Genomic DNA, 13,772 nt, shown 5'->3' on the forward strand with positions numbered 1-13,772 from the left:
TCGTGTTACTACCTGGGCACTGCTCTGTGCAGGAGAAGAGTGAGATATTCACCCACCAGGCTCCGCTATAGTTCTCTTGTGAATGAGTACTAGGCTACGGCTTACCATGTTGCTTATCCTGGTCATACTATACTTTGATGCCTTTGATTCATGTCTTTGGTGCCTGATGACAACAATATGGTTTCCTAAGAATACTTCTTGACGAACTGATGTAAATAGACCGACTGGAGTAGTGAGTCCAGATGTTGATGCGTGCACGTGATCTCTGGATCCCTTACTTCACTTCTTATCTTATCCTCAGCTGGCCTGCTCATCGTGAAAATCACCCCCGGATGTCGCCATTCGCACCAACTAAGACAATCGGGCCGGAGGTCCAATCATAGGCCTAGGATTAATTAATTCCGGCCACGTCCCAGAGATAGTAAGTCGGCCCTGGCTCGCCTGGCCGCGCAATGTCCCCCCTCCTTCAGCTGCAGCTCCATTGCACCCCTCCTTCTTTTCACTTCGCTTCTTGCCCTCACCCCATAAGCGCAAAATGCGGGCGACTGAAATCTACCCGGCGAAAGGCCCAGACATCTCCTTTCAACCACCAACGGAGGAAACGAGCAAGGTGGGCGACGGAGAGCGCATCGTACAGGATGAAGAGGCGCAAAATCTCCGCCGTGGGTTGGAACAACGGCATACGCAGATGATTGCCCTTGCGGGTGCCATTGTAAGTGCTACTCTATCTTCCTTGCAGAGTTCCTGCGGGCGAAAAATAGAAATAGCCCTTCTAACTTCGAATCGATAGGGAACTGGGCTCTTTCTTGGACTGGGCAGCTCCATTGCCTCTGGAGGACCACTGGGTGCGCTGCTCGGGTACATGCTGGTTGGTGTAATTGTCTGTGCGATCCAGATCGCACTCGGGGAGGTTTCGGCCTTGATGCCTGTGACCGGATCATTTGTGCGACATGTTGAACTCTTGGTGGACCCCGGTCTGGGATTTGCGATCGGGTGGAATGTGGTCTATGGCTGCTTCATGTCGGTGCCCAGCGAGATCTCGGCCGCCGTCGTGCTGATCCAGTACTGGACGGAGCTGAACACGGCCATTTGGGTGACCATCCTGATCATTCTATCTGCCGTGGTAGCCCTGCTCTTCATCCGGGTCTACGGTGAGCTCGAGTTCTGCTTCGCTATTCTAAAAATTCTCCTCATCATCGGCATTGTCATCATGGGGCTAGTCATCGACCTCGGTGGCGTGGCTGGCACCCCTCGTTTGGGGTTTCATTACTGGAAGGATCCCGGTCCCTTCTCCGAATACCTTGCCTCTGGGGCATGGGGCCGCTTTCTGGGCTTCTGGGCGGTTCTGACGACAGCCGTGTACAGCTTTTCTGGGGTGGAAAGTCTGACCATGGCAGCGGCCGAGATGCGAAATCCGCGGCGCAACATCCCACGGGCCTGCAAGCGCGTCTTTGCCCGCGTTACCATCTTCTATATCATTGCCGTCCTGATCGTGGGCATGCTGGTTCCCAGTACCGACCCACGCTTGAACGATTACTCCGGTACGGCAGCCACCAGCCCCTTCGTGATTGCTGCAGCCGACGCTGGCATCAAAGTTGTACCATCGATCATCAACGCGGTCGTCCTCACCTCTGCCTGGTCCTCGTCAAACCAGAGCATTCTGTCGGGCACGCGCACACTATATGGCCTCGCGTTGAAGGGCCACGCGCCCAAGGTCTTTCTCCGGACGACGCGTCACGGCGTACCATACATGTGCGCCGCGCTGCAGATCGCCGTCTCGTGTCTGGCGTACTTGAGCTGCTCCAACGGCGCATATACGGTCTTCAACTGGTTGTTGGACCTCACGTCGGCGGGAGTACTGGTCTCGTGGATCACCATCGCGTTGAACCACATCCGTTTGATCCAGGGATGTCGAGCGCAGGGGATTGCGACCGAGGCGCTACCGTGGCATAACTGGTGGTCGTGTAAGTGACGCGTTCAATGATGAGTATGATTGTGGTGGTAGCTGACGTGCTCTGAATCATGACAGACTATAGCTCGTGGTTTGCCCTCGTGTCGTGCATCATCATTCTCTTCACCGGTGGCTTTACCGTTTTCACCAAGGGGAATTGGGATCCCGCATCGTTCGTGTCTTCTTATTTGTGAGTGTCTTGCTTGAGCGAGTATGCCTATCGGAGCTAACAGTAGCAGGGATATCCCTCTTGTGCTGGCATTCTACCTTGGATACAAGTTTTGGAAGAAGACGAGACTGATCCCCGTACAAGAGATCCCCCTTCAACAAGCGCTCCAGGAAGTGCGAGATGATGTAGAGGATGAGCCTGTGCGGACGAGCAAATGGTCCAGGTTGAATATCCTCTGGGGATAGAGGAGGTATAATCGATCACCTCGCGCTGTCCAGTCAGTCTTGCGTTGTATATGTGGTCTAAGTCGATACCGTGGATGAGCGATCAGTTCGAAGTTGCCGCTGGAGCTGACGTCGGGAGTAACAATGGCATTGTCGTTTCTTTGTGTGTCGTGGTGTTGGATGGAGTGATGTTCCCACGATTCTTTGTATGCCTTAATCATGTGCCGATGCTCCGAGCTAAGGGCCTCTACTCTGATCACATCTCAATGGATGGAGCACGGATAAACTTTACAAAGACGGATGAGGAGATCCACAGCATCTGACTCCTCTCGATGCAAGGATAAAGCAACACACGATCACAAGCTGCTGTCTGAGATAAGAAGAGGAACAAGGGGCCCATCAGCGTAGGTTTCCAGCAATCATCAAAAGTCTCCCCTAGCCAGGTACAAACAGACTATATAAAGTCCCCCTAAGCCCCAGCCACGTATGTCATCTCACTTTTGTTCCAGCATCATCGGCTTCGACCGACTCGATTCGTCCGGCTTTCTCGCGTTGACACGAATACGCTACCCCGAAAAACCATTAATCACTTACATCACAATGGCGTCCAACGTCCTATCCATGCCTGATGAAATGCTAGCCTGGCACATGCGGCTGCTGCATTGGTTCCCGAGAGAAGAAGGGTACGAGGTTAGCGGCGTCTTGAGCAGCGACGGACTCGGCGTAGCCTTCCACTCGATCACGGTCCACCTGCAGATCCCCGAGAAGGACATCGACCACAAGTTCCTGGCCCTCGTGCTGGGGGAGTGTGGCTGGGACGCCGACCATATGGACCACGACAATACGGTGCTGGACGATCGGATCAATTACCACTCCGACCACATGCTCGCCACACTTCCCTACGGCAGTCCCTTCGCCTGTGGGGTGGTTTGGCATAACGCTATCACTCTTCTCCGGTATAAGCCGGAGAAGCACAAGTACGCTCGCTGCACGGCCCACGGCCAGGAGATTCTGGATGTGAAGTACGAAGCCGCAACCATTGACAGTTGGTTCCACCGGCTGAAGAAGAAATGGAGGCCCGAGACCATCCCTAAAGGGAGAAACGGATTCGACACCTCGCGACTTCGCGCGAAGTCTTATTCTCCAGATTACTATTAGATATGAGTATACCGAATGACACGAGAACGCGCAGGATAATTGCCGGCGCAGTGAGAATTAAAAACCCAGCAGAGTTGATGATTGTGTCGCTCTACGTAGAAAGCAGTTAATGTTTTGTAATGAACAGCTATCATCATAGCTAATAAAACTAACCATCGTATGGTACTGCCTTGGTGTATGAGTGTGATTGTATTGGCTCACACTGCGTAGGAGCCGAGGGTAGCTGAATCCTCGGATGATTTTGTCGCATAAATTCATGGCCGATATTGTGTGACGACCTCAGAAGATGGCATAACAGAACGTCACGCTAATCCTACCGTCAGATAAGCCCAACGTCCGGCAAGAATTAGACTCATGAAGGGCCAAAGGCCATCACCAGCGATTAGAATTGACTCGACCCATGACCAGTGTTCGGATCGGTCGGTATCTCCCCAAAAGATTGGCCATCACCTAGAAGCATCAAATTGTCCCAGTAGCGGTCGAAGAAATCCGCAGCATTGGTAGGAGCATTGAATTGAGCATGTTGAGCCCCGACGTTCTGTCCCAGATAGAACGTGGCATCCATTAGGTCGACATCGAATGGGGTACCCTTTGGACTCTGACTCTGGCTCGCTGGCGAAGAGAAGTGAGGAGGCATGAGGTCGAGTTCAGCAAAGGCGTTGGTCACTCCATAATCCGCGGGGGCCAATGAAGGTGCATCCGTGTCAGGTGTTGCGCCGTGTTGTAGGTGGGTGTTGGCCACATTCAGCATGATCCGCAAGGCTTCTGCAGTTTTTAATGCCTCCTTGGATTGATGGCGAAGGCAGTTCCAAATGTTGTAGGATCGCTCGAGCTCATGGGAAAGTGCCTGTCGTTCTACCAATATGGCCTGCCTTGCATTGGGTGACAGACTCTGCTGGAGGTCATGTCTCGATTGACAGGAGATCTCTAGTGAGACAATCATTGCCGCTGTGCGGAAATGCATAATCACACATGACGAGAAGAAGAAGGAGGCGTAGTTCAATTGCCCACCCGGTGAACTCTCGTTGAAAATATCGGACTGATGTTGCAGGACCCTTCTGGCCGCATCCAAGCACTCCCGGCGCGAATATGCGTACTTGGGATTTAGGCGATGCTGGGTAAGATATCGCCGATGAAGGTCTGAGCGAGCCTTCTGATACATGAGATCAATATTATATCGGTCCATAATCGTAGTGGGGGGGTCTGCGATAGACTCGCTCGGCGAGCGAAACCGCAAAGGTGGTGGGATGTTGGCGTGTAGACCTCGCAGCTTTGCATCCAGCTCAAGCACCTCCTGGTAGGGAACTCCTTTGACTGAGCAAACTTTGCGGGCAATGTCGGCTCCCGCAAACATCACCCGATTGAGAGCGACCGGGAAAAGAATCAGAGTTTTCTCGGTCGAAGGCCTGGAAGCAGGTAAGCTCGTGGCCGCAGGATCCAGATCGTCATCTGTTAGATTTCTCGGCTCCAAGGTATCGGATTGCGCCTGCGCGGTGGTGGGGGGAAGGCCAGCCTGACACGAGATGTAGTGGTCTAGGAGACAGAGATACATCCAAACCCGACGTCGCATTTCGCCGTCAAACACCGAGATCTCGCGATAATGTTTAGGATCGCGATGGTAGCCGCTATGAATAGCCAAGCGAGTGGCTAATCCCAGCAGGATAGATGGCCCGGCGTGGGTGTCGGTGCTTCTGAGAATCTCACAACATATACTCAATATGAGAGTCTCCAATTTGTATCGTCCCGGTCTGGTATATTCCGCCATGGTGAGACATTGCGACGCCAAGCGGAGATACTCGTCGAATGCTTCTGCAAAATGACCCTCCGCCCTGCCAGCCGTGGTGAACAGATGCAGTCCAGCGGCCGCACTGAGGATGGTGTAGAGATAGGCTAGCCAACTAATGGATGCGCTCTGAGGGTTCTTCCAGAAAGCAGTATACTTTGCCGCGGATTAGGATGCGTGAGTCGGAATGGGGGACAGTCTCCAGTGGCTTACCTCTCGGGTGAATGTTGGAGTATGTATAAGCACTTGGACGCGTTAGGATATATCCGACAATACGTTTCGAAAAGACACTCACCCAGAGGGGACTCCTTCGAATTCAAATAGGCCGATATCAACCTATCTGCCATGGATCGGACAGGCAAAGCGGCAAGGAGCTCCGCGATAGTTGAAGAAATGGAGTTTCCGAATAGCAATACAGGGCCCGAAACAGCCAGGACTACATCCTCCTCTTCCACCTCCTCGGGAGAAGTATTCTCGTGCATCTGAAGGAACTCCTTGACCTCGGCGATCTGGCCAGGGGATCAGTCAATTGAGGAGATTCGTACAATGGTCAGTGAGTCCCTGCTTACCTCGTCCAGCACAGCTTGCCAATGTGTTGGATTATGGTAGCTTGTACCATCTTGTTCAATAAAGATAGTGCCTGGGAACTCCGCCTGCAGTTCGGAAATAGGTTCCGCCGTATGAGTCAGGGACTGAGGTTCTACTGGCAGCAGGCCTGAGGTCCAAGCAATGTCTGCAGGGAGCTGTTGTGGTGGTTGTGGTGGTTGTGGTGGTTGCTGTGCCTGAGGCAAGGGGTTCCCATTCGACAACTGCTGCACACGGGCCTCAAGTTTGTGAATATAGTACTGGATGTCATGAGAATCCCCGGGCGAGACCCCCTGGGGACCCACAAAGTGGCACATCTCAGCCCGGCGATGTTTGATGCAGTTGTCACACGGGTGGATGCGATTACATTTCAACCTGGGATCGGGAGAGTCAGAGAGTCAGAGAGGGAGGGAAGAGGGTCCAGTGGGGAAGCCGATGGGGCAGCAGGGGCTGGAGCTGGGACTAGCACACTTTTTCCGACGGCAAGGAACACAGGAGAGTTTTGGTCTCGGCTTTCTTTTTTTCGCCGACGGGGGGTTGAGGGGAGAATTATCTCCACTGCCAAGTATAGCGTCCATGGTGTATCTACAGTGTAGTGTAGTGTAAGTTAGTGTACGTAGCCACCTTGGAAGGCAATGAGGGGAATGAATGAATACCTCCAGGAATAAGTCCGGTGTAAGACGCGCTAAGACGCGGGGATATTTTGGCGGACAGCGGCTGACTCAGCCACTTATCCACCGCCCCATCCGCGGAACCTAACTCCTTTCCGTCTAGCTCCGGACATTTTGGCGTCTAGTGCCGGATTTACCTCAGTTTGTCCCGTTTGTCCACTTTGTCCACTTTGTCCTCCACCTCCATCATCATCGTCATTCCATTGAATGCCCTCCAGACAGACAGTCCCTCCCCTCCCTCTCATACCTTACTTATCCTTATCTATAACTATTCCATCCGGATCGTTGCTCATAATGACTCTCAAGAAACCCGAATCTTCGAATCTCTTCTACCTCGCACACCTTGCACATCTTGCACATCTTGCACATCTTGCACCCATCGGTTGAGACATGACCCTGCTCGCATCCTCTATCTCTCGATCGCTCCCGTACAGCCCCATGACCTCATACTCGGAGTTTTTGTCGTGGGATTCAGAGATGGTCCATCTCTTGGACATTGATCCCATGTTATTTCCACCCTCGTGTTATGCGGATCTCGACTCAATCCCTACTGTCTCCCTCATGCCACATCCCCCTTTTGAAGGACAAATCTCGAACACCAGAACGATCGACGCCACGCTGAGTCGATCGGCCTCCCCGATGAGCAGCCACAACTCCTTCTTATCGCCTGAATCCTATCCCATCCACGACCTTGGCCATTGCTCGCCCCTGCCTCAGACCTCCGTTCCGGCAGCCACAGCGCCACCCTCCCAATCGACGACCACCACACCCCCTCGACGAGGGACCAAGAGAGCACGGTCGCATTCATCCACAGAAGACTCCACGGGGAGCGACAATCTCTCGTCCCAAGACTCAGAGGAGGAGCGCATCCAGGAGAAACGGCGGCGCAACAAGATGGCTTCGCGGAGGTTACGCCAGCGACAAGTCGAGCATGTCTCCGACCTGGAGTCCCGGCTGGGTCGAGTGACTCGCGAGCGTGACGATCTGCGGTTACAGCTCGCCAAATGGGAGGCGGAAGTCATGGTGCTGAGGAAACTCGTCGGACAGAAGATGGACTGATGCTATTGGGGACTGGCTTGATGATTTTTGCGGCTTAGTGGAGCGTTCCCACGAGCATTCTTTTCTGAATCTTTTATATACCCAGGATTATAGAGTCATCATATCCACTTTTTATTTGCCGTGTTTTCTGGCCCTTGGCTCGCAGCAAGTAACTGTGCGCCTTGATCACGTTTGATCACGTGTCATACTGTTCGCGTCGTGGTCTCGATGCCCTCACCGGAGTAGGAGATAACCTAGCCTCATCTTTTCAATTCCTTGTACCGTGTCTGCAGACCTATGACGTTCATGATAATCACTCATCTACATCGCAGGAGGGTCTGTACTATGTACTTGCACTCTTCGTGTGTTTCTGTTCTCAATGTCTTTCTCCTCCGGACATCCATGCTCTGCTAGCTTATCGATCGGCCAACAACTATATATCTCCACGCATCCGGGCCACATTCCCAGTGTGCCGCAAAACTCACCCACAACTATCGTTCATCGTTACTCCCGAGACAGGTTCATGAACTTCGTGCTATAGTGAACCAAGAAGGTGATTTCATGAAGCTACATTAGCTACTCTGTAGCAAGCCATTACAAACAAACGCCAACATGCCCAGACGCCACCGCAATCCATTTCAAGCCCTTTTCGCATGATGTTATTGACCGAGATTCAATCCCAGATCCAGCCCCAGGTCCATGCCGAGGTTCAGTTGTAATTCTGCCTCCGCCGCATCGTTGGCCTGCTTGAGGGCAATCTGGCGTTCCTGCTCATCGGGCGGAAGTGCGGCAAAGGCGGCGGTGTTCTCGTCCCACGCGCGCACACACTCCTTGTTCCAATTGCACTTCTCCACCTCTCCGTACACTGGATGGCTGAAGCGAGGGTGGTTCGAGGGCCAGTTGGAGGCATGATAATGATGTTTGACGAGGGCCGTTCGGGCGTTGTGGTTGCCCGAGTCGGAATGGCCCTGGCCGGCGGCGAAGGCCTCGACGGTCAGGACCAGGATCCCCCCCACGAGCTTGGATTCGGGGATATTGTGGAAAGTCTTCCAGCTCACTTCGTGGCCTAGTCGGATGCTCATCTCTGCCAGCACGGCCGAGGTGAATGCCGAGGGTCCCGTGCCGCTGATCACGTCGTCAAAGTCCAGCTCCAGCTCGCCGATGGGCTTGCCTTGCTGAACCGACAGCTCATGTAACCAAGCCAGAATGTTGTCCACCAGCCGCATCATCACCGGGTGGCGGGGCTTGCTCATGAAAGTCCATTGGCAGAAGGACTGCGATTTCTGGCCCAAGATTGCATGGTCGTTGAACTCGGGCTCGTCGATCTCCACCCCGATGACCAGATCCATCTCGTCCTCAGTAAATCGCTCGGGGATGAATCGGTCCACCGGGCGGAGGGCTTCCACGTCGATGTCCGCCCAGATTCCCCCATCAACATACATAATCAAGTACCGCAGAAGATCGGCCTTGATAATGCGCGCGTTCAGCGACCGGTAGACTTCAACAATGTCCGGTCGGTTCAACCCGTCCGGCCCATAATGGGTCTCGACATAGTAGAGGTCATTCTCATCGGTCAGCACCTCGTACCGATGGCGGGGATTCTTCTCCGGCCAGCTTCGAGCAACCAGGAGATCTCGCGGCTCGAAAGCCAGAGGGTTGACTTTCCACGATTGCCAGATCTTCCGGGGAAACTGCTTATAGCGCGCGGTGGGCCCGGAGAGGCTGCCATTGACCTCGCCAAAGGTCCCGGTGAGGGAGAGGTAGAAGACCAGCACGAAGGCAGAGAAGAATACAGGGGCTACTCGACGGAGGTGGCGTGGCAGGAAGACCCCAGACAGAGGGGTGTTTGCCTGCATTCTGTCGAGCGAGACGAGCAGAGACACAGGCAACGAAGAGAAGTGAGTGAGTGGAAAGTGGTGGTGCTCAGGGGGCAGAAAGGGCGAGGGCTGATGGTCTGGACGTTTATGAGGGGAAACCGCACGGTGACGAGAATGCTTCATATGCGTCAATTGCAGTCGCTAAGCTCTCTTAGCTGCGCTAGGGTCCTCAATGGGACCCAACTGAGCCGGCCATGGAGCTAATCGATTGGCGTAGCACTGATGGGCCCAGGATGATCGTATTCAAACCATTCGGAGGTTCCTGGGGGGAAAAGCCTCGGGTGGCGCACTGACGGCGGCCTGGAAGGGGAAATGGCTCCGAGACATGTGTTTTCCACACGATCAGGGCAGATTGTCAGCGAGGAGACTAATCTTGGAAGACCCTCAACTTGTCCAACCCCCCCCCCCCCCCCTCCCCCCCGGTCGATCGCTCCGCTTAGTCGGAGTTCGGTTGTTTTTGCGGCGGGGGCGACGGGAAGCCCTCATATATCGCTCCGCACCACCAGACCACTGCATCGCCGCCAGCTCGACAACCTCACAAGCTATTCTGGCCATCATGCCAGCTCTCTTACTTTCTCCAATGCACGAAAAGTCCTTGGAAGACGGCGAGTGGAAGTCTTCCCTGCTGGAACCGCCGCCCATCCCTAAGTCTCGCTGGATGGAGAGGCTGTGCCCAGAATTCCTATCCCGATCAGACCATGGCCCGGATCATGAGAAATTGCCGACCTCTGCTCCTCGAACTCGACGAACAGCCTATCTAGACGGTCTGCGCGGATTTGCCGCTTTGCTGGTGTACTGGGGCCATCATGAACTTTGGGCCCACGACGGGATTGGAGCGGAGCGCATCTTCGAGAACGCGTACGGATATGAGAACCAGCGCTACCTGGTCGCCTTCCCGGGGATTCGCAACTTTTTCTCGGGCGGACATTTCGCAGTCAGCGTCTTCTTCGTGCTCTCTGGATATGTTCTGTCGGCGAAACCGCTGGCGTTGATCAACGCAGGGGAGCGTGTGGCGCTGAGCGACAATCTCGCGTCAGCTTTGTTCCGTCGCTGGTTCCGCCTCTTCCTGCCCGTTATTGCCACGACCTTCATTTACATGACTTTCCTGCACGTCTTCCGCGTGAAGACGGTGCCCGAACTGCAAGGCAGCTATGGCGCTGAGCTCTGGAACTGGTACGCCGAGTTCAAGAACTTCAGCTTCATTTTCCGGGGCGGAGGTGAGCCGTGGTTCACCTACAATTTCCACTCGTGGTCCATCCCGGTGGAATTCCGCGGATCGATCATCGTCTACACGGCGCTGTTGGCCTTCTCCCGCTGTCGCCGATCCATGCGGTTAGCCTGCGAGGCCGGCCTGGTCTTCTATTTTCTTTACATTGCAGATGGCTGGTTCGGAGCATTGTTCATGTCGGGCATGCTCCTGTGCGATCTGGATCAGCTCGCGGCGCGGGACCAGCTGCCCGACTGCTTCGTCATGCTGGAGCCGTACCGCGAGGGGATCTTTCCTGTTCTGCTCGCGATCAGCATGTATCTTGGGGGAGTCCCTTCGCGGAGCTTCGAGGTGCAGATCCTCCGCGAGTCCCCCGGGTGGTACTACCTGTCTCTGTTGAAGCCTCAGGCGGTCTTCGACTACAAGTGGTTCTACCTCTTCTGGGCAGCGACCTTTCTGGTTGCCTCGCTGCCACGCATGCCGTGGTTGAAGCGATTCTTCGAGACCCCCTTCAATCAGTACCTCGGACGGGTCTCGTTTGCCTTCTATCTCGTCCATGGCCCCGTGCTGTGGGTGCTGGGCGATCGGCTGTACGCCGCGGTCGGATGGGCGCGCGATTCACATGCGTCGAACTGCCCTGGCTGGATTAACCGACTGCCGTTGCCGCGCGTCGGGCCCCTGGGGCTGGAGGTGAGCTTCCTTGCACCGCAGCTGATCCTGCTGCCGGTGACGCTGTGGTTGGCAGAGATAGTCACCCGCTGGATTGACGAGCCGAGCGTGCGAGTAGCGCAGTGGCTGTACCGACGAACACTGGGAAATGACGCTTAACTAGTCTTAGTCTAGAGTAGCAAGCAGCGATCGATAGCCAGACAGGAATGTAAGTGCGTGGTTTTGCTTCTTGGGTTGCGTGCTAGTTTGTAGGCTCATTTCCGGAATCGGAGACCAACCGCGGGCCAGGAATGGCGCTATCATCGATAGTCCAGCAAGCAACCGGAGAGGGGAAGAGAATGACAGGAGGAGAGAAGACTGATGCGTAGTGAAGAGGGGGGGGAATCCTCTCGGTCTTACTTCTTCTTTCCCCGGACCCTGGCAATCACCTACGGAGTAGGTAATTTCACATGCTCGACTATCGACGGCGTAGACGGCGTAGACGGCGTGCTGATCACTTCGCATGAAGCCCGAGTTGAAAAGCGGGGAAGAGCTCCGCCGTCAGATTAATTTATGCAATGATTTGATGAACTGAGTGAGTGATTGATTGAATCCCATTCAGGGCCGGGCCGCCCAAGCCTAAAGGGGGAAAAGTTGCAGCTCAGGCCTCCCACTACTTGTTGAATGCCCCTCTGCCTTCATTCCTTCTGGCTGCAACCCTAATTTATCTCACTCCCACACGAGCCAGACCACTCCCCCCCTCCCTCGCTCAGTCTGGGCTGTCCGGTTTTCCCTCCTATTCTTCCCATTTTTCCTTGCTCAGGTCGGACAAGTCCAGCCCAAGCTCAGCAAGCAATGTCTGCTGCCCGGCTAATGCGCCTGGTGCCCCTTGCCGGGCTCCTAATGGGACTGCTCCTCACCTTCTACTACCTGTACAGGGGGGTCGCAACCCCGTCAGCCACTGGCCTGGAGGAAACCACTCAGCACAATAATATCGACCTTTCGCATCTTTCAGACACCCATCACCAAGTCTTTTCCGCATCGACCCCCAACCAGAAATATTTCCACGTTGACTTTGGTGAACGAGATGGCTTCAACCCCAGCATCATCCCCCATCCCGTACTGCAAGACAAATGGATCATCACCGCGCAACTCGCGCGCAATCGCTCGCAGACCGAGCCCCTCTCCGTCTGGAGTGCCGAGCTGGTCTGTACCGCCGCCTTCCAGGACCAAGGTCGCACGCTACGCTGTGTTGACCAGCCTCTCATCCTCCCCATCGCTGCGACCGCCGCTGACGAGACGCGCTGCAATGGCGAGCTGGAATTTCTCTCGGTGAGCCTGGGACCGCACGATGCGCGGATCTTCTACGGGCCCGACCGACCGTATGCGGTGTATGGGTCGAACTCGCAGCATACGTGTTTTGGACAGTGGGCGTTGGACTTCCGCGTGCTGGTGGACTGGCCAGGCGAGGAGCTGATTCAGACCCCAACGTATCGACACCCGGTCGAGCTCCAGCGACCCCTACTGCCGGGGTACTCTGCGATCGAGAAGAATTGGTTCCTGTTCTGGGACATGCACGGGACGGCATACGTGCATTACGACGTGGCGCCCACGCGGGCCTTCTCGCAGCTACTCAGTATCGCCGATGGCTCCGTCGGACCCGATTTGGCGGCCAATGCCGCCCCCATCGATGAGCCCTGCCTGCAGAGGCACTTGCCCCTCCTCACAGACCCGGACCACGAGTCCATCCACCAGGCGACGAACTCCCTGGCGATCACGCTGTGCGAACGCGCAGATCCCAGCTGCCAGCCTAGCGAGGATAACACCTTTGTTTTCATGATCTTCCAGCACAAGGAGTACGTGGCCTTCCACAGTGTGTATGAGCCCTACGTCATGTTGTTCCGCCAGCGTGCGCCGTTCGAGATGTTTGGGGTTTCCACCAAGCCACTCTGGATCCACGGGAGGGGGTCCGCGAGTGTGGGGGTCGAGGAGGACCAACAGCAGTCGGAGATGTTGTATGTGACCTCCATCAGCTGGAAACAGGCGGGCCAGCGCTACCATGGATACATCGACGATGCGGTGTTCTTGGGTTTTGGGCGGGAGGATTCCCATTCGGGAGGCATAGATGTGGTTGCGAGGGATCTGCTCGATGGACTGGGGTATTGCTTCGGTTGAGGTGCTGTGCTGTGGTGTTCTGTTCTGTATGATATGAGACAACAATATGCTCTCCAGGGGCGAATAGATTAATTGCTGGACCACTGCATCAGTCCTGATTCATCCTTGCACCGCCAACCAAGCCTTTCCAAGCCTGCGAGTTGTGCCTGGCGTTCAGCCCTACGTCCTGGTTGATGGGGCTGTCGTATCCCTGAAACAAGCTTGGTGGTGACCCACTCGTTGCTGGGCGGTTAACGCCCAATGGAACGGAGGCATTTGCAGCCATTGCTGGAGATAGGGCGGTTTC

At 55.0% G+C, this 13,772-nt stretch overlaps 6 protein-coding genes across 6 annotated transcripts; 4 read left to right on the plus strand and 2 right to left on the minus strand.

Annotated features, from left to right (window-relative positions):
• Nucleotides 1-528: 528 nt before the first annotated feature.
• BO66DRAFT_378216 (amino acid transporter) lies at nt 529-2,680 on the plus strand. The gene is made up of 4 exons (XM_025645779.1): nt 529-712; nt 791-1,964; nt 2,030-2,141; nt 2,191-2,680. Exons 1-4 carry the CDS (start codon nt 536-538, stop codon nt 2,363-2,365), a joined length of 1,638 nt encoding a protein of 545 aa, XP_025501725.1. The 5' UTR covers nt 529-535; the 3' UTR covers nt 2,366-2,680.
• Nucleotides 2,681-3,655: 975 nt separating this feature from the next.
• On the minus strand, nt 3,656-6,460 carry BO66DRAFT_378218 (Zn(II)2Cys6 transcription factor). The gene is made up of 5 exons (XM_025645780.1): nt 6,342-6,460; nt 5,855-6,245; nt 5,581-5,794; nt 5,499-5,530; nt 3,656-5,441 (listed from the first exon to the last, which is right to left on the minus strand). The coding sequence occupies exons 1-5, from the start codon at nt 6,446-6,448 to the stop codon at nt 3,885-3,887; spliced, it is 2,301 nt and encodes a 766-aa protein (XP_025501726.1). The 5' UTR covers nt 6,449-6,460; the 3' UTR covers nt 3,656-3,884.
• A 283-nt stretch (nt 6,461-6,743) lies between these two features.
• Nucleotides 6,744-7,693, plus strand: BO66DRAFT_393376 (bZIP transcription factor JlbA/IDI-4). Its single transcript, XM_025647746.1, has one exon. The coding sequence runs from the start codon at nt 6,932-6,934 to the stop codon at nt 7,598-7,600; it is 669 nt and encodes a 222-aa protein (XP_025501727.1). The 5' UTR covers nt 6,744-6,931; the 3' UTR covers nt 7,601-7,693.
• A 491-nt stretch (nt 7,694-8,184) lies between these two features.
• Nucleotides 8,185-9,747, minus strand: BO66DRAFT_393377 (glycosyltransferase family 32 protein). Its single transcript, XM_025647747.1, has one exon. It carries the CDS (start codon nt 9,433-9,435, stop codon nt 8,239-8,241), a length of 1,197 nt encoding a protein of 398 aa, XP_025501728.1. The 5' UTR covers nt 9,436-9,747; the 3' UTR covers nt 8,185-8,238.
• Nucleotides 9,748-9,997: 250 nt separating this feature from the next.
• Nucleotides 9,998-11,491, plus strand: BO66DRAFT_421817 (acyltransferase family protein; the record flags this gene model as incomplete). The annotated part of the gene is made up of 1 exon (XM_025649995.1): nt 9,998-11,491. The coding sequence occupies exon 1, from the start codon at nt 10,013-10,015 to the stop codon at nt 11,489-11,491; it is 1,479 nt and encodes a 492-aa protein (XP_025501729.1). The 5' UTR covers nt 9,998-10,012.
• A 616-nt stretch (nt 11,492-12,107) lies between these two features.
• Nucleotides 12,108-13,536, plus strand: BO66DRAFT_393378 (uncharacterized protein). Its single transcript, XM_025647748.1, has one exon. It carries the CDS (start codon nt 12,167-12,169, stop codon nt 13,484-13,486), a length of 1,320 nt encoding a protein of 439 aa, XP_025501730.1. The 5' UTR covers nt 12,108-12,166; the 3' UTR covers nt 13,487-13,536.
• Nucleotides 13,537-13,772: the final 236 nt, after the last annotated feature.

The sequence above is a fragment of the Aspergillus aculeatinus genome (assembly GCF_003184765.1).
Source record: "Aspergillus aculeatinus CBS 121060 unplaced genomic scaffold BO66scaffold_38, whole genome shotgun sequence".
Classification (NCBI taxonomy): Eukaryota; Fungi; Ascomycota; class Eurotiomycetes; order Eurotiales; family Aspergillaceae; genus Aspergillus; species Aspergillus aculeatinus.

Coding starts and splice junctions, on each gene's coding strand:
- BO66DRAFT_378218 (XM_025645780.1), bottom strand. CDS start 6,448: ATGGACGCTATACTTGGCAGTGGAGATAATTCTCCCCTCAACCCCCCG. Junction 5,795..5,854: donor GGCAAGCTGTGCTGGACGAG/GTAAGCAGGGAC, acceptor TCCCCTGGCCAG/ATCGCCGAGGTCAAGGAGTT. Junction 5,442..5,498: donor CTCCAACATTCACCCGAGAG/GTAAGCCACTGG, acceptor TCCGCGGCAAAG/TATACTGCTTTCTGGAAGAA.
- BO66DRAFT_378216 (XM_025645779.1), top strand. CDS start 536: ATGCGGGCGACTGAAATCTACCCGGCGAAAGGCCCAGACATCTCCTTT. Junction 713..790: donor TTGCCCTTGCGGGTGCCATT/GTAAGTGCTACT, acceptor TCGAATCGATAG/GGAACTGGGCTCTTTCTTGG. Junction 2,142..2,190: donor TCGTTCGTGTCTTCTTATTT/GTGAGTGTCTTG, acceptor TAACAGTAGCAG/GGATATCCCTCTTGTGCTGG.
- BO66DRAFT_393378 (XM_025647748.1), top strand. CDS start 12,167: ATGTCTGCTGCCCGGCTAATGCGCCTGGTGCCCCTTGCCGGGCTCCTA.
- BO66DRAFT_393376 (XM_025647746.1), top strand. CDS start 6,932: ATGACCCTGCTCGCATCCTCTATCTCTCGATCGCTCCCGTACAGCCCC.
- BO66DRAFT_393377 (XM_025647747.1), bottom strand. CDS start 9,435: ATGCAGGCAAACACCCCTCTGTCTGGGGTCTTCCTGCCACGCCACCTC.